Source organism: Antechinus flavipes, chromosome 3 (genome assembly GCF_016432865.1).
Source record: "Antechinus flavipes isolate AdamAnt ecotype Samford, QLD, Australia chromosome 3, AdamAnt_v2, whole genome shotgun sequence".
NCBI lineage: Eukaryota > Metazoa > Chordata > Mammalia > Dasyuromorphia > Dasyuridae > Antechinus > Antechinus flavipes.
The window spans coordinates 360,797,368-360,823,321 of NC_067400.1; the positions used below are offsets into that span (position 1 = coordinate 360,797,368).

The 25,954-nt window shown below is 34.3% G+C and overlaps 1 protein-coding gene across 1 annotated transcript in view; it reads right to left on the minus strand.

Moving 5' to 3' along the window:
* LOC127557242 (DNA annealing helicase and endonuclease ZRANB3-like) overlaps nucleotides 1–25,954 on the minus strand; it is a 62,518-nt gene that overhangs the window by 17,356 nt on the left and 19,208 nt on the right. Inside the window, exon 3 of the mRNA XM_051990634.1 lies at nucleotides 289–467. Coding sequence (XP_051846594.1) covers nucleotides 289–467 — 179 coding nt within the window. The remainder of the gene's footprint in view (nucleotides 1–288; nucleotides 468–25,954) is intronic.

The following is a 25,954-nucleotide window of genomic DNA, read 5'->3' on the forward strand; positions in this document are numbered from 1 at the left end:
CATAAGACAAATGTTCAAGCTGACCAGAAACTTAATAGAAAAGCATCAAATTAATTTTGTTACTCAGACATTTTATAATTTTTAAAAAACCAATAATAGCTTTTTATTTTCAAAATATATGTAAAAATAGTTTTTAACATTCACTCTTGTAAAACCTTGTGTTCCAAATTTTTCTTCCTCCCTTCTCCCCATTCTTCTCCCCTAGACAACAAGGAATGCAATATATGTATAGACTTTTTAAAAAGTATATATCTTCTATACATTGAAAAATATTTAAAGTATTCTTACCCAACATCAGTTTTATTCTGAATAATAATGATCTCATGTGGTCCTAGTTCTGGAATCCACTTCTCAATCTCCTCTGTCCAAGGGTATCTCAGAGATGAAGGAACAACTATTAAAAGAGGCCATTCATTTTTGTAAAAATAAGCTATGGCAATTGCTTGAATTGTTTTTCCTAGACCCATCTGAAGAAAAAAAAATGTACAAAATTACTTTAAAAAAAAGGGAGACAGGGAAAAAATACATATAAAATACAAAAAAAAACTGTATAAAACAGCACAATTTTGAGAGAATTATTCATATGAAATCATGTTAGGCTGTTTAAAATATTTTTTAAAGATAACAGTATCTTTTCACATAGACATTTATTTAGCTTAGATTGTAATCATGATGTTAGGAAATCTTGTTATTTTTATGTAACAGAATTGTTAAATTCTATAGCCATAATGCTTCTTATAAACTGAATTAAATAAAAATAATTTATTTGGTAAACAAACAACTCCAACAAAGTTCAGAAGAGCTGAGATCAAATTATGTCTCATTTAGTATTGTGCAATCCTGATCAAATTTCTTAATCTCTCTCTCAGACTGTTTTCTCATCAATAAAATAGGATAACAATAGCAACTACTTCAAAGGGTTATTGTGAGGATCAAAACAATATATGTAAAATATTTTACAAAATATAATGGGCTACATGAGCTATTAAAGATCGCTTTTAATCACTTCTTAAGTTTGGAAACCTGTACAAGTTTTTGACCGAAAAAAAGTACAATTTCCTCTATAAAGATTATCTATCATCATTATCTAAATATTTTTTCAAATGTGGTTTTAATAAAAATTCACATTAGCGTAAGTGTAACAATAATAGACATTGAATTATGTTTTAAATTTGAGTGAGCATACTATTTAATAATGCTGTGACATTTATATAGTGCTTTAATTCTTAAAAAAAAAAGCATGTAAGCACTATTGTAATTTGTTTCTCATATTAACTCGATATCTTATAGGTGACTATAAACCTTATTATGACCTTTTTTTAAACTGAAAAAACTGAGGTTCAGAAATTAGGAACTTGCCTAAGACTGAACAGATAGTAAGTGAGAGATGTAGTATTTGAAAATAGGTCTCACAGGTTAATTGTCAGAGATAGTGAGAAAGGTAGGTGATTTTCATGTGAATGGCTACCAGTAATCAAGAGAAGAGCTGAAAAAAGGTTCAAAGAACCTATTTCCAAGAACCCTATGACATGCTGTCTATTGTTCAATAAATACTTTTTGAATTCAACAGTAAAATTAATGACTATTCCTAACATGTCTAAAGGAGAGATATCTAAATGGGCTTGCTATCACATGTACAGTCTATTAAGAACACTTAAGCTTTATTCTGAGGACTTCCGGTTAAGATGGCGGAGAGGAGGCTCACAGTTGCATAAGCTCCGCGCTTTCTCTCACTATCCACTTCATTACAAGCCTCTGAATCAATGCTTGACTGAAAAAAACCCACAAATAGTTACCAAGAGAAGCCATCCTTGAGATCCGCCAAGAAAGGTCTGTCTTTACTGGAGGGCTGGGGCGGTTTTAGATCGGGCACAGGCTGAGGGCAGCGGCAGTGAGAGCACGGGAGCAGACTGGAGAGGGGGTGGAGAGTGATCGTAGCCGTTTCTGCGGGGAGAGCTTCGCTACAGGTTTGGATAATTTCCTCCGGCAGCAAGTCAACAGCCCAGCAGAAAAGCTAAAAACACCGGGGCTGAAGAATACAACCGCAAACAGCTGAAGTCTCTCAGGACCTGGCCCCCCCCCCCCCTTCCTCCCCCTTAGTGACTCAGCACGCTCTGGGATCTCAGAGCGCAGGCGCAGCACAGTCCTGCTAGTGCCTCACTGCTGCCACCTGCAGTCTGTAGAGGAAGCTCGATAACACACCCAGCCCCTCCCCCAAAGAAAGACTCCAGTTTTTTTTCTGTTTTTCTTTGGTAGTTTATCTCTGATTAATAGACAGAATGAGCAAGAAGCTGAAGAGGACTTTAACCCTTGACAGCTTCTATACAGATAGAGAGCAGACTCTAAATCCTGAGGAGACTAAAAACAGGCAGTCCCCAGGTGATTCCCCAAAGGAGGAGATCGGCTGTTCCTCAGCACAGATGAACCTCATAGAAGTGATTAAAAAGGCTCTCACAAGGGAGCTAGAAGAAAAATGGGAAAAGAGTCTGGAGAAAGTTAAAGAGAGAGTGGATAAAGAAGTAAAATCCTTGAAAAATAGGATTAGTGAACTGGAAACAGAAAACAGCTCTCTAAAAAACAAAATTGGCGAAATGGAAAAAAATTCCACAGAACAAAAGAACTCAATTGGACAATTAGAGAAAGATTTTAAAAAAGTGAGTGAAGAGAATACTTCACTGAAAATCAGAATTGAACAAGTGGAATTGAATGACTCGAGGAGACAAGAAGAATCAGTCAAGCAAATCCAAAAAAATCAAACAATGGAGAAAAATGTGAAATACCTTCTGGGGAAGACAACAGACCTGGAAAACAGATCCAGGAGAGACAATCTGAGAATCATTGGACTCCCAGAAAAACATGATGAAAAAAAAAGCCTGGACACTGTCTTCCAGGAAATTATCAAAGAGAATTGCCCAGAAGTCATAGGAACAGAGGAAAAAATAAACATTGAAAGGATTCATCGATCACCCACTGAAAGGGATCCTAAAATCAAAACACCAAGGAATATAGTGGCCAAATGCCAGAACCCTCAGGTGAAAGAAAAAATATTGCAAGCGGCTAGAAAAACCCAATTCAAGTATCAAGGAGCCACAATAAGGATCACCCAGGATCTGGCAGCATCCACATTAAAAGATCGAAGGGCCTGGAATATGATATTCCGAAAAGCTAAGGAACTTGGTATGCAACCAAAAATAACTTACCCAGCGAGAATGAGCATCTTTTTCCAGGGAAGAAGATGGACATTCAACGAAGTAAGCGAATTTCATCTATTTCTGATGAAAAAACCAGAACTTAACAAAAAGTTTGATCTACAAATATAGAACTCAAGAGAAATCTAAAAAGGTAAAGATTAATCTTGGGAACTATATTTTGACTATATAGATGTATAAAGAATACATGTATACCTTGTTCTAGAAATTGATGTGGAAAGGACATTGTACCAGAAAAAGGGTAAAGTGGGGGTAGTACATCTCATGAAGAGGCATAGGAAACCTATTATATCTGAGAGAAAGAATGGAGGGGGATGAATATAGTGGGTATCTTACTGCCTTCAGAATTGGCTTTAAGTGAAAAATCTTAAGACATATTCAATCTATGGTGAAACTTCTCCCATCTCATTGAAAAGTGAGAAGGGAAAAGTGGAAAGGGAAGGAATAAGCTAAGGGAAGGGAATACGGGAACTGGGAGGGAAAGGGGTAAGATAGGGGGAGGAACTCTAAGGAGGGGGGAGGGATACTAAAAAGGGAGGGCTGTGAGAAGCAAGGGGTGCTCACAAGCTTAATACTTGGAAGGGGGGAAAGGGGAAAGAAGGGAGGAAAGCATAAACCGGGGTTAACAAGATGGCAAGTAATACAGAATTGGTCATTCTAACCATAAACGTGAACGGGGTAAACTCCCCCATAAAGAGAAAGCGGTTAGCAGAATGGATTAAAAGCCAGAATCCTACAATATGTTGTTTACAGGAAACACACCTGAAGCGGGGAGATACATGCAGGTTAAAGGTAAAAGGTTGGAGCAAAATCTACTATGCTTCAGGTGAAGTCAAAAAAGCAGGGGTAGCCATCCTGATCTCAGATCAAGCTAAAGCAAAAATTGACCTAATTAAAAGAGATAAGGAAGGACACTATATCTTGCTAAAGGGTAGCATGGATAATGAAGCACTATCTATATTAAACATATATGCACCAAGTGGGGTAGCATCTAAATTCTTAAAAGAGAAACTAAGAGAGCTGCAAGAAGAAATAGACAGTAAAACTATAATAGTGGGAGATCTTAACCTTGCACTCTCAGAATTAGATAAATCAAACCAGAAAATAAATAAGAAAGAAGTCAAAGAGGTAAACAGAATACTAGAAAAGCTAGATATGATAGATCTCTGGAGAAAATGTAATGGAGACAGAAAGGAATACACTTTCTTTTCAGCAGTTCATGGAACCTATACAAAAATTGACCATATATTAGGACATAAAAACCTCAAACTCAAATGTAGTAAGGCAGAAATAGTAAATGCATCCTTTTCAGACCACGATGCAATGAAAATTACATTCAACAAAAAAGCAGGGGGAAGTAGACCAAAAAATAATTGGAAACTAAATAATCTCATACTAAAGAATGATTGGGTAAAACAGCAAATCATAGACATAATTAATAACTTCACCCAAGAAAACGATAATAATGAGACATCATACCAAAATGTATGGGATGCAGCCAAAGCGGTAATAAGGGGAAATTTCATATCTCTAGAGGCCTATTTGTATAAAATAGAGAAAGAGAAGGTCAATGAATTGGGTTTGCAATTAAAAATGCTAGAAAAGGAACAAATTAAAAACCCCCAGTCAAACACTAAACTTGAAATTCTAAAAGTAAAAGGTGAGATCAATAAAATTGAAAGTAAAAAAACTATTGAATTGATTAATAAAACTAAGAGTTGGTTCTATGAAAAAACCAACAAAATAGACAAACCCTTAGTAAATCTGATTAAAAAAAGGAAAGAGGAAAATCAAATTGTTAGTCTTAAAAATGAAAAGGGAGAACTCACCACTAACGAAGAGGAAATTAGAGCAATAATTAGGAGTTACTTTGCCCAACTTTATGCCAATAAATTCGACAACTTAAATGAAATAGAAAAATACCTCCAAAAATACAGCTTGCCCAAACTAACAGAGGAAGAAGTAAATATCCTAAACAGTCCCATCTCAGAAAAAGAAATAGAACAAACTATCAATCAACTCCCTAAGAAAAAATCCCCAGGACCAGATGGATTTACATGTGAATTCTACCAAACATTTAAAGAACAATTAACTCCAATGTTATATAAACTATTTGAAAAAATAGGGATTGAAGGAGTCCTACCAAACTCCTTTTATGACACAAATATGGTACTGATACCGAAACCAGGTAGGCTGAAAACAGAGAAAGAAAATTATAGACCAATCTCCCTAATGAATATTGATGCTAAAATCTTAAATAAAATATTAGCAAAAAGATTACAGAAAATTGTCACCAGGATAATACACTATGACCAAGTAGGATTTATACCAGGAATGCAGGGCTGGTTCAATATTAGGAAAACTATTAACATAATTGACTATATCAATAACCAAACAAACAAAAACCACATGATCATCTCAATAGATGCAGAAAAAGCATTTGATAAAATCCAACATCCATTCCTAATAAAAACACTTGAGAGCATAGGAATAAATGGACTTTTCCTTAAAATAGTCAGGAGCATATATTTAAAACCATCAGTAAGCATCATATGCAATGGGGAAAAACTGGAACCTTTCCCAGTAAGATCTGGAGTGAAGCAAGGTTGCCCACTATCACCATTATTATTTAATATCGTATTAGAAACACTAGCCTCGGCAATAAGAGTCGAGAAAGATATAAAAGGAATTAGAGTAGGCAATGAGGAAACCAAACTATCACTCTTTGCAGATGATATGATGGTATACCTAGAGAACCCCAGAGATTCTACCAAAAAGCTATTGGAAATAATTCATAATTTTAGCAAAGTAGCTGGCTACAAAATAAATCCCCATAAATCCTCAGCATTTTTATACATCACCAACAAAACCCAACAGCAAGAGATACAAAGAGAAATTCCATTCAGAATAACTGTTGATACCATAAAATATTTGGGAATCTATCTACCAAAGGAAAGTCAGGAATTATATGAGCAAAATTATAAAAAAGTCTCCACACAAATAAAGTCAGACTTAAATAATTGGAAAAATATTAAGTGCTCTTGGATCGGCCGAGCGAACATAATAAAGATGACAATACTCCCTATACTAATCTATTTATTTAGTGCTATACCAATCAGACTTCCAAGAAAATATTTTATTGATCTAGAAAAAATAACAACAAAATTCATATGGAACAATAAAAAGTCGAGAATCTCAAGGGAATTAATGAAAAAAAAATCAAATGAAGGTGGCCTAGCTGTACCTGATCTAAAATTATATTATAAAGCAGCAGTCACCAAAACCATTTGGTATTGGCTAAGAAATAGATTAGTGGATCAGTGGAAAAGGCTAGGCTCACAAGACAGAATAGTCAACTATAGCAATCTAGTGTTTGACAAACCCAAAGCCCCTAACTTCTGGGAAAAGAATTCATTATTTGATAAAAACTGCTGGGATAATTGGAAATTAGTATGGCAGAAATTAGGCATGGACCCACACTTAACACCATATACCAAGATAAGATCAAAATGGGTCTATGACCTAGGCATAAAGAACGAGACTATAAATAAATTAGAGGAACATAGAATAGTTTATCTCTCAGACTTGTGGAGGAGAAAGAAATTTGTGACCAAAGATGAACTAGAGACCATTACTGATCACAGAATAGAAAATTTCGATTACATCAAATTAAAAAGCCTTTGTACAAATAAAACTAATGCAAACAAGATTAGAAGGGAAGCGACAAACTGGGAAAACATTTTCACAGTTAAAGGTTCTGATAAAGGCCTCATTTCCAAAATATATAGAGAACTGACTCAAATTTATAAGAAATCAAGCCATTCTCCAATTGATAAATGGTCAAAGGATATGAACAGACAATTTTCAGAGGATGAGATTGAAACTATTACCACTCATATGAAAGAGTGTTCCAAATCATTATTGATCAGAGAAATGCAAATTAAGACAACTCTGAGATACCACTACACACCTGTCAGATTGGCTAAGATGACAGGAAAAAATAATGATGAATGTTGGAGGGGATGCGGGAAAACTGGGACACTAATGCATTGTTGGTGGAGTTGTGAACGAATCCAACCATTCTGGAGAGCAATCTGGAACTATGCCCAAAAAATTATCAAAATGTGCATATCCTTTGATCCAGCAGTGTTTCTATTGGGCTTATATCCCAAAGAAATACTAAAGAAGGGAAAGGGACCTGTATGTGCCAAAATGTTTGTAGCAGCCCTGTTTGTAGTGGCTAGAAACTGGAAAATGAATGGATGCCCATCAATTGGAGAATGGCTGGGTAAATTGTGGTATATGAATGTTATGGAATATTATTGTTCTGTTAGAAATGACCAGCAGGATGAATACAGAGAGGCTTGGAGAGACCTACATGAACTGATGCTAAGTGAAATGAGTAGAACCAGGAGATCATTATACACTTCGACAACGATATTGTATGAGGACATATTTTGATGGAAGTGGATTTCTTTGACAAAGAGACCTGAGTTTCAATTGATAAATGACGGACAAAAGCAGCTACACCCAAAGAAAGAACACTGGGAAACGAATGTGAACTATCTGCATTTTTGTTTCTCTTCCCGGATTATTTATACCTTCTGAATCCAATTCTCCCTATGCAACAAGAGAACTGTTCGGTTCTGCAAACATATATTGTATCTAGGATATACTGCAACATATCCAACATATAAAGGACTGCTTGCCATCTAGGGGAGGGGGTGGAGGGAGGGAGGGGAAAAAAAAATCGGAACAGAAATGAGTGTAAATATAATGTAATTATTAAATAAAAAAATTAAAAAAAAAAAAAAAAAAAAAAAAAAAAAAAAAAAAAAAGAACACTTAAATACTACGAGACAGAAGAATTAGTTATGGAGCATAAATCTTCAAAACAGGAAAAAGGGTATTTATAAAATTAATGTAGAACATAAAACAGAGGTACTTAATTATATGATATGCTAGTCAATTTCAGTGACCATTTCTGTAAGATCCAGACAGACCATCTAGCATGTAGTAACTGCTTAATAAATGCACATTGACCAATTAAAAATTAGGAAACTGAGGCCAGGTAAGTTGTATAATTTGCTCAATGTTATAGAATCAACTAGTGGCAAAACTAAGCCATGAAGCCAGGTTTCCTGCTCCTAGACTAATGTAACTTTGCATGATACCTCTTACCGCACAAATATGGTGCAAAGTTAGGAAGGCAAAAAACTGGATTGTGATATATGAAGAAGAGCAAATATGCTAGGTTGGTTGGTTTACAGAGGGCTGGTAAAAGTGTAAGCATAATAAGGCTGGGAAGCTAGACTAAAGTGTGATTATGCCAGGTTTTAAAAGCCAAAATGAATAGTTTATATTTGCTTCTTTAAAAGCAACAGAATGATTGGAATGTAGTAAAGAATGACACATATCAGAGATGGGATTATTTTCCTCTATTAAAGGAAAAAAGCTGGAAAGATATCTTTAGAAGAATAGTTACCAATAAATGTCTCATTCTAGAAGAGCGACCACACATATCTCCCCAAACCCCTCAATCTGAATATGGATTTGCATAACAGAAGCATCTCCTCAAACTGGCTGCAAAGAATATGCTTTAACAAATCTCATATGGACATTTATGTCTCATGTGTAGGTTTTCTTATCTTTCCACAGTATGGAGTGCTTATTTATAATATAATCACTCATTTGGAAAGGTCTTTGCTGCCAAATGTCAGAATTGAAATGGAAGTAAAAACTTATCAAGACTCCTTATTTTTTAAATATTACAGGCCAATAAAATGAATTAAGAATGACACAAAAACGTTAAATTAAAGAATAATAAATTAAAGAATAGAAAGGTCACGACATCATATTATGAAAATGCCATTTTCAACCTTAATGAAAACACCTGAAAGCATTGCAGAAAATATGGTAAAAAGCATGGGAGTAAGCACACCACTTTGCTTCACTACACTGATGACTAAGAAAGTATAACAGCACTGTTCATTATGCAGAACTGTGCAAGCATGCTGCAGTGGAATTGGCAGTCATGCCAATGTGTCACTGTTGTACAATATAGATGGCAACTCCAGGCATCCAAATTTTGCCATGATCTTCCACAAGGTCTCATGATTGATAATATCAAACAAAGGCCTTGGTGAGACTAACAAATGTTATGTACTGACTTCTATTCTGCTTCTGGTAGGTATCCTGGAGTTGTTAGGCAGCAAACAATGTATCAACCATTTCTCAGGCCTTTCTGAAGCCATCATGGATCTCGGGAAGATGACTATTTTTCAGATGAGACAAGGAGGAATCTGGCAAGAATCTTGCCAGAAATGATTAAGAAAGTGAGCTACCCTTATGATCATCACAACTCAACCATTTTCCCTTTCCTTTTATGCAGATGGACAATGGTGGCATTCTTATGAATTCCCAAAGGATAATCTCCTCTTGCCATATAACTTGGAACACTTTAGTCACCTTTTGTACAAGGAGTGAACACCCTGCCTTGCAAAGCTCAGCTGGAATAGAATTAGCATTGGGCACTTTGCCACATAAGAGAGGCCTAATGACATTCAAAACCTCTTCTTCACCTGGAAGTTCAGTTAGAGAGAGACTAACTCATTTACTTGAGGTAAATTGCCAATGGCTTCTGCATCGATTGTTGACAATCTGTTGAAAACAACCTACCTCAGGCCAAGCTAATATAATAAAAATGACAATTCTATCTAAATTAATCTACTTATACAGTACCATAAAAAAAAAAAATCAAACTGCCAAGAAACTACAGAACTAGAAAAAATAATAACAAAGTTCATCTGAAAGAACAAAAGGTCAAGAATTTCAATGGAACTAATGAAAAAAATTGCAAATGAAGGTAGCCTAGCCATACCAAATCTAAAACTGTAAAGCAGCAGTAATCAAAACCATTTGGTAGTAGTTAAGAAATATAGTTAATCAGAGGAATAAATTAGGTTCACAAGACACAACAGTCAATGACTATAGTAATCTAGTATCTGACAAACCCCAAAACCCCAGCTTTTGGGATAAAACCTCACTATTTGACAAAAATTGCTAGGAAAATTGGAAAACAATATGGCAGAAACTAGGCACTGACCAACACCTAACACCCTATATCAAGATAAAATGGAAATGATTTAATGATTTAGAAATAAAGAATGACACTATAAGTAAATCAGAAGAACAAAGGAATAATTTATTTCTCAGATGTATAGAGAAAGAAGGAATTTATGGCCAAAGAAGAAATAGAGTACAGTATGAAATGCAAATTGTATAATTTTCATTATATCACATTAAAAAGTTTTTGTACAAACAAAATCAATGTAGACAAGATTAGAAGGGAAGCAGTAAACAGAAAAAATATTTTATATCCAAGGATTCTGATAAAGGCCTCATTTCTAAAATATATAGAGAATTGACTCAAATTTACAAGAATACAAAGCAAATTCCAAATGATAAATGGTCAAAGGATATGAACAGACAATTTTCAGATGAAGAAATTAAAACTATTTCTAGTCATATGAAAAAGTGCTCTAAATCACTATTGATCAGAGAAATGCAAATTAAGATAACTGAGATACCACTATACACTGTTCAGATTAGCTAAAATGACAGAAAAAGACAACGATAAATTGTTATGGGCTAGAACTTGAAACAAGGTGCTAAGTCACTGGAATTGATAGGCACTCCGGGAGATTCAAAAGTGAGGATTCACTCCGGGATCTTCACAAGTCAGAAGGACAAGCCCACTAGAGAAGGAGCCCACTCTTGGAGGAGCTCACTCTCGGAGGCAAGACAGATTCATTCCATTTTCTACCTGTGTGCTGGCTGGAGGCTTTGAATTCAGAGAGAACTAGAGGCTGAAGCTGGCAGAGGCAAAGGACTAGCGCCAGGAACCAAGGAGAGAGATAGGCCTCTAAGAAAACTAACCGGGCTATTTTGAAGGAGACAATAAAGGATCTGGACATTAACTCCCGGCCACATTTGAGGTGATTATTACTCTGAACTGAAAGGAAGGCTGCTTCCAGAAGCCCCCCAAGAAACCTGTTCCCAGAGAATATTATACTTTAGAGAAGAACATTACAATAAATGTTGGAGGGAATGTGGGAAAACTAGGACTCTGATACATTGTTGGTGGAATTGTGAACTGATCCAACAATTTTGGAGAGCAATTTGGAACTATGCCCAAAGGGCTATCAAAATGTACACACCCTTTAGTGCAGCAGTGTCACTACTGAACCTACATCCCAAAGAGATCATAAAGAGAGAAAAGGACATGTGCAAAAATGTTTGTAGCACTCCTTTTTGTAGAGACAAGATACTAGAAACTGAATGGATGCCCATCAGTTGAGGAATGGCTGAATGATGTTACTGAATATTAATATTCTATAAGAAACAATCAGCAGGATAATTTCAGAGAGACCTGGAAAGACTTATATGAACTGATGCTAAGTGAAATGAGCAGAACCAGGAGATCATTGTACATAGCAACAGCAAGATTATACGATGATCAATTCTTATGGATGTGGTTCTTTTCAACAGTGAGGTGATTCAGGCCATTTCCAATGATCTTGTGATAAAGAGAGCCATATACACCCAGAGAGGATTGTGGGTTCTGAGTGTGAATCACAACATAATTATTTTTGCTCTTTTTGTTGTTGTTTGCTTATATTTTATTTTCTTTCTCAGTTTTTTTTTCTGGTTTGATTTGATTTTTCTTGTGCAGCAAGATAATTGTATAAATATGTATGCAGATATTGGACTTAACATATATTTCTACCATGTTTAACATAAAAAAAAATCTCTTTGGGATATAAGTCCAGTAGAAATACTGCTTGGTCAAAGGGCATGCACAGTTTGATAGCCCTTTGGGCATAGTTCCAAATTGCTGAATGGATGAATCTTCAAAATTCCATCAACTGCTAAGTGAAAAGAGCAGAACCAGGAGATCATTATATACCTCAACAATGATACTGTATGAGGATGTATTCTGATGGAAGTGGATCTCTTTGATAAAGAGAGCTAATTCAGTTTCAATAGATCAAAGATGGACAGAAGCAGCTACACCCAAAGAAAGAACACTGGGAAATGAATATAAACTGCTTGCATTTTGTTTTTATTTCCGGGTTATTTATACCTTCTGAATTCAATTCTCCCTGTGCAACAAGAAAACTGTTCGGTTCTGCACACATATATTGTATCTAGGATATATCCTAGATATCCAATATATTGTAACCTATTCAACATGTAAATGACTGCTTGCCAACTGGGGGAGGGGGTGGAGGGAGGGAGGGGAAAAATCGGAACAGAAGTGAATGCAAGATATAATGCTGTAAAAAATTACCCTGATATGGGTTCTATCAGTAAAAAGTTATTTAAAAAAAAAAAACAAAACTCCATCAACAGTACCCCAGTTTTCCCATATCTTCTCCAACATTTATCATTATGTTGTTATCTTGATTCAACCCAATGAGAAGACCTGAAGCCCTGGGCAAGATGTGACTACAGCTTCCAGTGTACCCCAGCAGCTGCTTCATTACTTGTCCATCACCACAGGTTTTTGAGGTATGTAAAACTAGAAAAACTAACAGTATGAAGATTCTTTTGATTGCAAATAAAGAGGGCTTAAGGGAGGAACAGTTGTACAGTGTCTTTGGCCTCATTTTCTCTTCCAGAGTTACTGGAGTCCAGTGACTGGACAAAAGTGAAGATGACTGGACTGGCTGGGATCAGTGTTTGACCTCAAAATCTCTGCTATCAAATCAAGCTCAATATTCCACACTACTTCCTTCAGTCATCTCACCCACCACTGGAACAAATCATTCTCATCTCTCCCTTCTACCACACTTAGTCTTCACATGCTTGAAGTAGATAATCTCCTAACTCACGGATAGGATTTGAGACCCATGGCGACGCTCAGACCAGTTTAGCTATTTCAATAGTTTACCAGGGTGTGACTGCTGGGACACTAGTGCTTCTTCTAGATCCAGATGAGAGATAAGTAAATCAAGTAGACATCAAAAGTAGATAAAAGTCTTGAAAAGAGCTCACCACCCTCACACCAGAGACTCCTCTTCCCTGAACACTTATACATTCCAACTTATAACAAATGAGTCCCTATGGTACTCCACTTACTGTAAATACTTTCTGGGGGGCCCACACTATGCCAATATTTTCTTTTTATTATTATTATTATTATTTTATTATAACTTTTTATTGACAGAAGCCATGCCAGGGTAATTTTTTACAACATTATCCCTTGCACTCACTTCTGTTCCAACTTTTCCCCTCCCTCCCTTCACCCCCTCCCCCAGATGGCAAGCAGTTCTATACATGTTAAATATGTCACAGTATATCCTAGATACAACATATGTGTGCAGAACCGAACAGTTCTCTTGTTGCACAGGAAGAATTGGATTCAGAAGGTAAAAATAACTTGGGAAGAAAAACAAAATTGCAAAAAGTTTACATTCATTTCCCAGTGTTCTTTCTTGGGTGTAGCTGCTTCTGTCCATCCTTGATCAACTGAAACTGAGTTAGGTCTCTTTGTCAAAGAAATCCACTTCCATCAGAATACATCCTCATACAGTATCGTTGTTGAGGTATATAATAATCTCCTGGTTCTGCTCATTTCATTTAGCATCAGTTCATGTAAGTCTCTCCAAGCTTCTCTGTATTCATCCTGCTGGTCATTTCTTACAGAACAATAATATTCCATAACATTCATATACCACAATTTACCCAACCATTCTCCAATTGATGGGCATCTATTCATTTTCCAGTTTCTAGCCACTACAAACAATGTGCCAATATTTTTTATCTTTTTTTTTTTCTTTTAACTTTTGGATCAATGGAACTTGCCATTTTCCCTGTTACCATCCTATTACTCCTTCTTCCTAACACTTAACAGATAGGGAATTTCAACCAAATCAGTAATACCATAAACTAAGGGAAAAGGTGTACCAATTAATCTGCTCATTATCAGTGTGACTTCCCAAACCCCAAAACTCCTTCCTAGTCACCAGACGTGTCATTTTTCTTCTCTAGGGGGACTTTCTCACTTTTCTGTTTCTCGCATTTTACATATAGTAAGGATTTAATAAATACTTTTAAAATCAATTTTTAAAATTTCATTCATGAAAAAGGAGTCACAGAAGAGATATATCTTGTGGTGAAATCACTAGGGCAATGAAATTAAGTAACTGATTGGAACAACCCGTCCTCAAAGAAACTGCCCAAGGGGATGATTTGGAGGAGAAAAATTAGTGAAAAAAGTCAAAATTATGAAAGAAAAATTTAAACTTTGAAGAAATATTAAATATTTTAAAGTACAGATAATCTTCAACTTACATTTATTTGATTTACAGCAATTTGCTGCACTTGGCCAACTGACTCCATGTTATTGCTGGCAGACTGGCAGTACACAAAAAAATCTTCAATCCATCTGTCTGAAAGTAAAGCTTTTTAGAAGCTTTCAGCTTCAGGCTAGGATGAGATCCTTTTGCATCTCAAATCCCCCACCTTCCAATTCCTCCTCCCCACATTTCTATATTTTTGGGTAGCAAAAACAGCTCACTCCACGAGTTCTTGTGTTGTTTGTCTCAAAGCAACAGGGAGAAGAAATAAATGAGAAAGTACATGGGGTAATGGTCCAAGAAAAAGTATCCTATAATGAAATGTCTGACATTCTCTTTGTGGGTAGTAAACTGGCTTTTCAGGAAATTTCAAAAGAGGATTTAAAAAAATATTGTAGACGATTGTACTATACCAAGGTGATAATTCCTTTGGATGCATAAATTCTAGCATATTTATTTAAAATTCAGCCTCAATGTTTGATAGTCACAATTTATATTCAGTCTATTAAAATGGTCAGTAAAAGCTGTACTCTACCTACATGTGTTGTAATAGACAACAATCTTCATAGTTTAGTGATTAATGCTTTTAAAGTTGTAAATTCAGTATCAAACTGAGTTCTGTGAGTCTGACCACACCATTCAAGTCCAAGCTTTGAAGTTTTGTGCTTTTGTAAGGACACAATGACAGGAACAATGTGAGGAATCAAAGGATGGAAAATTCAGTACAACTCAGGTTTTTGTATTAGAAAAGCTTTTTAAAAAGACTTCAATAAAATCAGGGAGCTACAAATGCTGATGATACAATATGTCAGTTCAGAAAAGTCAGACAAACCTAGGGAAAATGATAATTAATGAAAGTAGAAAGTTCTCAGTCCAGGTATTCCCATTATCATGCATAATGTTTGAAAGCAATTCATGCTAGTTGACTGACTAAATGATAAAATGAAGGCAGTAAAACCTAGTTTGAGATTCATTTTTTAAAAAACTAAACTAGCAAGCATTTTTTTTCTCCTCCTTTCTCCTTCTCCCAAGGAGAAAAAATAAATAAAAATAAAGCTTTCTAACAAATATGCAAGCAAAATCAATACTCATATTGACTATATCCCAAAATGAACATCTCGTTTAACATTTTTCTTTTTCAGGAGATAGATACCATTTTTCATCATTTGTCCTCCAGAACAGTAGTTGATCATTATACTTATCAGCATTTTTAAGTCTTTCAAAATTGTATCATAACACTGCTATAATTATATAAATTGTTCTCCTGATTCTTGTAGCCTTATTATACATGCCTTCCCAGGTTTTTTCTGACAGCATCTTTATCATTTCTTATAATACAATAATACTTTATTAACTTCACATTTAATAATTTCTTCAGTCATTTCACAAATAATGGTCACTCCCTTTACCTAAAGATTAAGTATGATGATTGATAGTATAATTACTATCAATAGGATAAATTTAATTTATCCTATCAAGATAATTCTTTTGTCAAACATATTTCTAGATTTGGGGTGGGCCACATGATATGGAATTTTTGATTTTTTGCCACTACAAAAAGAATGGCAAGAAATATTTTCATGCATATAGGACTTTTTCTTCTTAAAAAAAAAAAAATCAGGGGCAGCTAGGTGGTGCAGTGAATAGAGCATCAGCCTTGAGTTCAAATTTGACCTAAGACACTTAACACTTACTAGATGTATGACCCTGGGAAAGTCACTTAACTCCAACTGCCTCAGCAAAAAAATAAATAAATAAAAATAAAAACTAAAAAAATCAGGTTATATACCTAGTAATAGGACACAGCAAAGAACATGCGCAGTTTAATAACTTCCTAAGCATAGTACTGAATTGATTTCTAGAATGACTGGACCAATTCATAGCCCCACCAAAAATGCATTAATGTGCTCATTTTCCTTAGACTGATTTCCAAAATTTGTCATTTTTACTTTGATTAAATTTGCCAATCTGATAGTAAAGGGTTGAAGCTGAAAGTTACTTTAATTTGCATTTATATAATGATTATTGACTTTTCCAGTGGAAAAAGTGAGCCAAATTGTACTTATTTTGTAGGTTGTGGCTATACTATTTTATTTCTTACTTAGAACTCTTCATTCATCATATGGCAGTCTTAGGCCCTTTAACATCTTAATCATTTTATTCTGAATATGGTCCAAGTGGCCAATAACCTCTTTAAGACACATGATGATGACTATGAAAAGACACAAGAAATGACTAGGGCACATTAGATTGGTTCCTAACAAATACTTACCTTGGAAGTATCACCTCCTTTGATATGAACACTATTCTAATCAAAGCAGAAAAAGGCTATTCTCATGTTCTTGAGATAATACCCTGAATGCTATAAGGCACAAGGTAAAGGAACCAAGAAGAGAAAATTCGATTCCTCACAGGAATAGAAATAAGAAACTAAAGGGAAAGGAGGACTCCTTTGTGGAAATTATGATGGAGAAGAAAAAAACTAAGTGTAGAGGACTACAGATAGTGGGGGAACGCTGGGTGAGGTATAAGACCTTTCAGCTCAGAGGGAATCTGCAGACAATGTCTGATTCGGTTCCCCATCTCCCCTAAGGCCTCTTGCCCTTCCTGAGAAGTCAGAGGGCAGTGACAACCGTGTTGTGATTGAAGCAGAGTGATACTAGGTAGCAAAGAGTGATGGCAATCTACATACAATAGCAAGTTGTTGTGCGCAGCATATACTTAATGCATTCCCAGTATTGTTTTGGTTACATAAGGATATGAAAGCATAAAAAGGGGAAAGAACTGATATAATATAATCAATATATTATATAAGGAGTTTATAAACAGATTCCATATTTCCACCATCCACAGGAGTCCTGTCTCATCACTCCTCCACTATTTTAATCACCCTGGCATGGGGGCTCTAGAAAGCATGGTATGTTTTGTCACCCCAACTTAGGGGCTCTAGAAAGCAGGACACAACAACTAAGAATAAACTGACATGTAATCTGGATTTTAGCTCATCAGATTTTTAAGGATTCAGAAAACGAAAATATAATGACTCAAACTAAAATTAAATGAGGTAATTCAGTCTATAAGGGATGGAAAGAAAACGCTTAAGAATGAAATTCTGAGGACAAAGATCAATGGCTTGGCATAAGAGACATTGTTAGACACAGAATCAGTAAGACTAATATTAGGATCCCACCTCTAACTCCATGTGATTCTGAACAAGTAACAAAAACTCCCTTTGCCACCATGAGGCTTTTATCCTTCTATAAAAAGGGGATAATAATAGCTCTAACATGTAACACATGAAAAAAATTTGAGGCCATTCACTCAGTGCTCCCTCTTCACCCTTCTTTAAATTATACAAGATTTTTCCCCTACCATTTCCTCTATCTTCTGTGTCCATGGAAGGGTAGTCTCCTTGGCAAGTCAAATTCCTCAACCTATCCTCCCATAAGACTTCCTTCACTAACACCACCATTTTCATTAGTCTTCAATCTTTCTCAATCTACTGGTACTTTTTCTGCTGCCTACAAATAGATCCATGACTTCCCAATACATTAAAAACTTCTCATTTGATCAAACCACTCTTCTATTTAACCTAATATATCTCTTCTTCCTTTCTAACATCAACTCCTTGAGAAAGTTATCTAACTTTGGTGTCTTCATCTTCTCTCCTCACTTGCTTTTAAAACCTTTGCAATCCTAAAGGGTATCACAGATAATGGAGTAATATCAATATTTAACAAGTGTGTACTAAAAAGTATAGCAACCAAATTCACAGGGAAGAATTTAAGTGAGATACAGGAAAAAATAGCAAAATCATACTAGTGAGGGAAGTCAACATCCCTATCACAGAACTAGATAAATATAACTACAAAATAAGAAAGAGGTGAATAGAATTTTTAAAAAGTTAAATGATAGACTTCTGGAGAAAACTGAATGGGGATAGTAAGAAATATACCTTTTTTCAGTAGTACATGGCACCTACACACACACACACACACACACACACACACACACACACAAAATGACCATCTATTAGGGCATAAAAACCTCATATCAAATGCAGAAAGGAAGAAATATTAAAATGCATCCTTTTCAAATCATGAGGGCAATAAAAATGAGAGGTAATAAAAAGCCAAGGAAAAACATCTTACAAATTAATTGAAAAATAAATAATTTAATCTTAAAGAATGAGCAGGTCAAACAACAAAACACAGAAACAATCAATAATTTCATCCAAGAGAATAACAATAATGAGAAAACATATCAAAATTAATGATATTCAGCCAAAGCAATTCTTAGGTGAAATTTTATACCTCTAAATACTTATATGAATAATATAGAACAAGAGAAGAACAATGAATTGGGCCTGCAACTAAAAAAAGCTAAAAAAAGAACAAATTAATACCCCCAATTAAACACCTAATCAGAAATTCTGAAAATCAAAGAGATTAATAAAAATGAAAATAAGAAAATTATCAAACTAATAAAACAAAACTAATTTTGTTGGTTTTATGAAGAAAAAAAAAAAACAGCAACCCAGATAAACCTTTGGTTAATTTGATTAGAAAAAAAGAAGAAAACAAAATTAATAAGATCAAAAATGAAAAAGGTGAATTTAACAACAAAGAGAAAATTAAAGCAATAATTAGGAGCTATTTTGTTCAACTGTACACCAATAAATCTGACAATCTAATTGAAACAGTTATTTACAAAAAATATAAACTGCCCAAATAAACAGAAAGAGGAAATAAAATATTTAACTGTATTTTAGGAAAAGAAACTGAACAAACCGTCAACACACTCCCTTAAAAAAATCTCTAAGGTCAGATGGATTTACAAGTGAATTGTAACAAACAGTATTTGGGGAAAAAATAGGTGAAGAAGGAGCCCTGCCAAATTCCTTTTATGACCACAAATATAGTGCTGATATCTAAATCAAAAGAGCCAAAAGGGGAAAAGAAAACCGTAGACCAATTTCCCTGATGCTGCAAAAATTTTAAATAAAATATTAGCAAAGAAAATACAGCATTTTATTACCAGGAAAATATGGTGAAATAGATTAGGTACACAAGATACAACAGACAATGACTACAGGAATCTACTGTTTGATTAAACCCAAAGACAACAGCTTCTGGATAAAAACTGTATTTGACAAAAATTTCTGAGGAAAACTAGGAAACAATATGGCAGTAACTAGGCATAGACAACATAAAGGATGATACTATAAGCAATTTAGGAAAGCAAAGGATAGTTTACCTGTCAGATCTTTGGAAGAGGGAGAAATTTATGACCAAACAAGAAATAGAAAACATTATGAAATGGCAAAATGAATAATTTTTATTACATTAAATTAAAAAGGTTTTACACAAACAAAATCAATGCAGCCAAGGTTAGAAGAGAAGCAGAAAAGCTGGGAAACAAGAGCCAGTGTTTTATATTTTTATAGCTAATGTTTCTGATAAAGGCCTCATTTCCAAAATATAACGAGAACTGAGTCAAATTTATGAGAATACATCATTCCCCAATTGATAAATGGTCAAGGGATATGAACAGGCAATTTTCAGATAAAGAAATTAATGTCAATTATAGTTATATGAAAAAAAATCCTCCAAATTTCCATTGATTACAGAAATATAAATTAAAACACTCTGAAAGCTCACACCTATCAGTTTGGCCAATATGACAGAAAAAAGATAATAAAATGCTTGTAGTAGCTCTTTTTGTGGTGGCAAAGAATTGAAAATTGAGCTGATGCCCATCAATTGGGGAATGGCTGAATAAGTTGTGGTATATGAATGTAATGAAGTAATACTGTTCTATAAGAAATGATGAGCAGGCTGATTTCAGAAAAGCATGGAAATATTTCATAAATTGATACTGAATGAATTGAGCCCAACAAGGAGAACACTGTAAACAGTAATTGCAATATCATTTAATGATTCATTATCACAGCAATACAGTGACCAAGACAATTCCGACAGACTTAGAATGGAAAATGCTATTTGCATCCAGAGAGAGAATTATGGGGACTGAATGCTAATCAAAGCATATTATTTTCTTTTTTTTTCTTGTGTGTTTTTTTTATTTTACTTTCAAAACAAAACTAATATGAAAATATATTTAAATGATTGTACATGTATAATCAAGATCAGAGTGCTTACTATCTTAGGGAAGAGGAGGAAAAAAGGGAGGGGGAAAATTTAGAACTTAAAAATCTTACAAAAATGAATGTTGAAAACTATTTTTACTTGTAAATAGAAAAATAAAATACTACTAAGTGGGAAGCAATCTGGCTTTCAACTTTATTACTTAACTGAAACTACTCTCTCCAAAGTTACCAATGATAAATTGAGGGACTGCCTATCAATTGAGGAATGGCTGAACAAATTGTGGTATATGAATGTAATGGATATAAGAAGTAATGAGAAGGCAGATTTCTGAAAAACCTGGAAAGACTTATATGAACTGCAAAGTGAAGTGACCAGAATCAGAACACAGTAACAGTAACATGGTACAATGATCAACTATGAATGAATTAGCTATTCCCAGCAATACTATGATCTAAAACAATTTCAAAGGTCTCATGATGAAAAATGCTATTCACATCCAGAGAAGGAATTGATGGGAGTCTGAATGAAGATTGAAGCATAAGATTTTCACTTTGTGTTTTTCTTTTGTTCTGTTTCTTCTTTTACAACATGACTAATATAGAAATGTTTTATATAATTGCAAATATATAACCTAAATATATAAATAGATAACTGTTTACTCTCTTGGGAGTGAGGGAGATGAGGGAAGGAGAAAATTTGGAACTCAAAATTTTAAATGAATGTTAAAATTTGTCTTTACATGTAACTAGAAAAAAATACTATTTAAAAAATCCCAGAAGTTAATAATAAATCCTTAATTGTCATATCTAAACATCTATCAAAACTTCATTATTCGTGGCCTCTTTGCAGCTTCTGACACTGTTAAATACTCTCTACTCCTGGATACTCCTCTCTAGTTTTCCACAACAATTTTCTCTCTTGGTTCTGCTTCTTTATGTCTGAGCACTTCTTAGTCTCCTTTGCTGGACCTTTTTTCATGTCATTTCTACCCCCCTTTCTTACTATCTCCCTTAATGATCTCATAAACTTCCAGTGATTCAACTATTATCTCTAAATATCTGCATATCTTGTTCAAGTCTCATATCACCAACTACTTTTTAGATATTTTGAATCAGATGTCTTACAAGTATCTCCATTAAGTATGTCTAAACTAAAACTTAACCTTTCCCCTCTTTCCATAACCAATCATCTTGACTCTGCACTAATATTCATAGTCCTGCTTTTCCCTTCTCCATATACCCAGTCTGTTGTCAAGTCTTGTAGTTTCTACCTTAACAAGTTCTGTGTCTCTGTTACTCTCTTCTCTTCTCTCTCTCTTCCCCCTCTTTCCCTCTCCTTCCCTCCTTCCCTCTCTCCCTTCTCTTCACTCACCAACCTACGACTCTAATATATATCTTACAATTCATGCCTAGACTATCTCACTAGCCTTCTGAATCATCTCTCTGCATCAAGCCTTTCCTCACTCCAATCTATCATCCATTCAGCTGCCAAAGCAATATTCCAAAAGCACAGATTCAACTATATCACCACCTACTCAATTTGCTCCAATGGCTCATTATTACCTCCAGAATCAAATATAAAACCCTGTTTGGAATTTAAGGCCCTTCACAACCTGGCCAATACTTACATTTCCAGTTGTTCTATAACTTAGTTCCCTCCACACACTCTGAAATCCAGCAATATTGTTTCTCACTCTACATCTTCATATTTGTATCAGTCAGTCTCACATTGGAAATGTTTTATATCCTTACTTCCGACTAGTGGTTTTTTGGAGTTTTGGGGGGAAAGAATCGGCTTGAATTTCATTTTGTGCCTTTCCTGGCCCTCCTCTCTATAAGTGACATCTCTCTTGAGATTACTTTACATCTACCTAGCATATATTTTACATGGAATTATTTACATGTCTCCTTCATGAGAATGTAAACTTTTTAAGGGTAGGGACCCATGTTTTTACCTGTTTTTATATCTCCAGATCTTAATGTTAAACTATGTAAAAATATTTGTAAACTTTAAAGCTTTAAATAAATGTAAATTATGAAAAAAGAATTATTATGAATAAGAAAAAGAAGAGTTTTCTAAGAAGACTTTTTGATATGAAGAGAATTCAATGATGAACATAGACTTTAAAGATCTGAAGATGAAAACAAGGGCAGGCAATGGAGAATACCATCATAACCATCGAGTCACTACTTTCAAGAGAATAAAATTAGAAATAGTCTGGATTTAACTTGAAGTCAATAGATATTTGAAGAATGGAATTTTCTTTAGGAAACTAGGGAAACCAGAGGAGAGGAATCTCAAAGCAGTGGTAACAGAGAGTATATTAAAGAAAAGTATATAAATATTTTAAAAGAAGGGTAATTAATTATATGGCTTTGCTATAAAATGCTGAATATAGATTACTAAAATGATCTAGTACACAGAATCTTTCTTAGTTTAGAATAAAGTTTTTTTTAATTTAGGCAAAGAGTTTGGAGCCAAGATGATTTGGGTCCAAACCCTGCCTCAGACATTTCTTACTCTGTGACCTTGAATAAGAAATTTTTACCTCTTTAGTTTCTCTTACCCCATCTGAAAAATGAAGAGGCCAGACTCTGTGGCCTTTAAAGAATCTTCAAATTCTAAATCTATAATCTCATGATAAAACCTTATCAATAAATTTAATGATATTTATTCAATATAAAAATTCCTAAAATAAGATTTAAAAAAAAGTTGTTTAATTCCACTCACCAAAGGAACATGCAAAAGATTTAATAATGACTTTTTTCCTCAATTACTTAAAGACTAGAAGAATAGATGAGTAAATTAAGCAAAGAATCATTTGATAAGAATTGTTATAAAAAATAGAAAAAGAAGAATGCCATGGGTAAGTATTGATTGGAGCGTTTGAATTTATTATATATAAGAGATACGAATTCACAATAGCTTTTTTCCATTCATAGTGTTGCCTGTGAAACAACACTTAATTATGATTATCCAAGAGAAAAATAAAATGGAAGCAATTAAAATTATTCAAGCTAGGATTGCCAAAATTAATTTTATAATAAGATTTCAGGTCCACTGGTTATTTAAAGTACAATAATATACCTGAAACTAGAACTATCTTTCAATTTCATTAGACAATCAGAAGAATTAAGTTAATCAAAACTAATCTTATAATGGAAATTAAAAAGTATTGAATGTCATATATAGTACAGTAGATGGGTTACAAGCTTAGCAAGAACGAATGAATTACTAAAAGATAATGCTGGAAAAATAAAAATAATAATACTGGTAAAAGAGAAACTTTAGTTCTAAAAGCTAACAAAAAAAGATTAAAGTAGGCAGCCTGAATTGCAGAATGTTCAAAGTATTCAAACTGTCTAAAACAGGTTCATTAAGATAGCTGTAGAAATACTTTAGAAATCCTCTTAGCAGTTTAATGAATCACAAATTCATTTTATCAAAACATATCCTTCTATTGTAACTTTTTGGAAAATGAGTTTCAAATATATAAGCCGTTTTTTCTACTGTGATTTAAGGAAAATGAAACAGCTAGTTAGCACAGTAGTTTAAGCAGTGAACCTAGAATAAGGAAGAACTGAATTCCAAGCTAATTTCAAATATTACTTAGTTGTATGATCCTGGCAAAGTACATAGCTTCTCTATCTCTGCTTCCTCATCTGCAAAATAGGAGTGATAATAACAGTATGTATCTTCCGGAATTATAGTGAGTATAAAGTGAGATAAGATCTGTAACTTCTACAAACTTTTACAGTGATATATAAATGCTAAATAAAATAACTAAAATAAAAGAATAACCTTTGTGCCAGAAAAGGCAAAGAACATAATTTTTAGAAAGAAAACAAGGACAAAAGAGGTTTCATATAATTACCATGCAATCATTTTATTTCCATGCTTTCCCTTCAGTTATGTTTTGACAGCTAGCTGGCAGACTTAATAGAGTATGGGGCCTGGAGTAATGACATTCATCTTCCTGAGTTTAAATTTGGCCTCAAACTTCCTAGTTCTATGACTTTACCTTCTCAGTCTCAGTTCCTCATTTGTAAAATAAGTTGAAGAAGAAAATGGCAAATTGTTGCAGTATCTTTGCCAAGAAAACTCCAAATGGGCTCACAAAGAATCAGAAATGACAATAAAAACAAAGGCTTCTAATAGATAAGATTTGAGCTGGGATTTAAAATGAAGCTAGGGAATTGAGGAGGTGGTGATAAGGAGAAAAAACACTCATGTATGGGGATCACTCAGTGAAATACTGAATCAAAAAAAAGAATGTCTTGTGACAGGAATAAAAAGGAAGCCAGTGACACTGAACTAAAGAGAACACATAGGAGTAAATAAGGTATTAGAAATGTGTGAAAGAGAGAGTTATAAAAAGGCTCTGAATGCCAAAGAGAAGATTTTATATTTGATCTTGAAGTGATAGGGAATTAGTGAAGTTTACTGAATAAGATGTGATATGGTCAGATCTATGCTTTTGGAAGATAACTTTGATAGTTGAGTTTGATCACTTTGGCGGGCTACAATAGGAAAAGACTTATGGGAGGGACTGAAGGTTTAGCTAGTCCAGAGAGCACATAAAATGAAAAAGGAGAACAGTTCTACAAAGATAAGCTAGAACCAGGGCCTTAAGTGACCAAAAAAAAAAAAAAAAAAATTATTATTTGAACCCATCAATCAAATATGAACAGTTAGCATTGGATGTGGCAATAAAAAGGCAAAAAGAAAAAGATAAGGAGTTCTGTTTTGGACAAGCTGAATTTGAAATACTTACATGTCATTCTATAATGTCTGGGATGTGAGACTGGATGAAGTGGAGAGACAGACAAAGAAAGATAGAGTGTGTGTGTGTGTGTGTGTAACCAATTAAAGAAAAGTGCTAGGAAGAAGCCTTGGAGTATATGCATGCAAAGGATTTGTTGAAGCAAGGAAAGTAATCAGGAAAGAACATTGAAGACTAGGCAATTAGAATAAGAAATCAGTAAAAAGTAGAGAAAGGAGAAAGGATAACTAGCAAGAAGATTTTCAACACCAATTGATATTGCAGAAAGATTAAAAAATCATAACATGAATGAAAAAATAGAAGCCTTTGAAAGATATTATAATCATAGATAGCATCATAACAATAGCATTTATGTATAACTTTAAGATTTGTGAATGTCTTTACGAATATCATCTAATTTTATACTCACAATAACCTTGACAAATAGGTACTATTTTATAGATGAGGAAACTTAGGCTGGAAGAAGTTAAATGACTTGCCCGAGGTCAC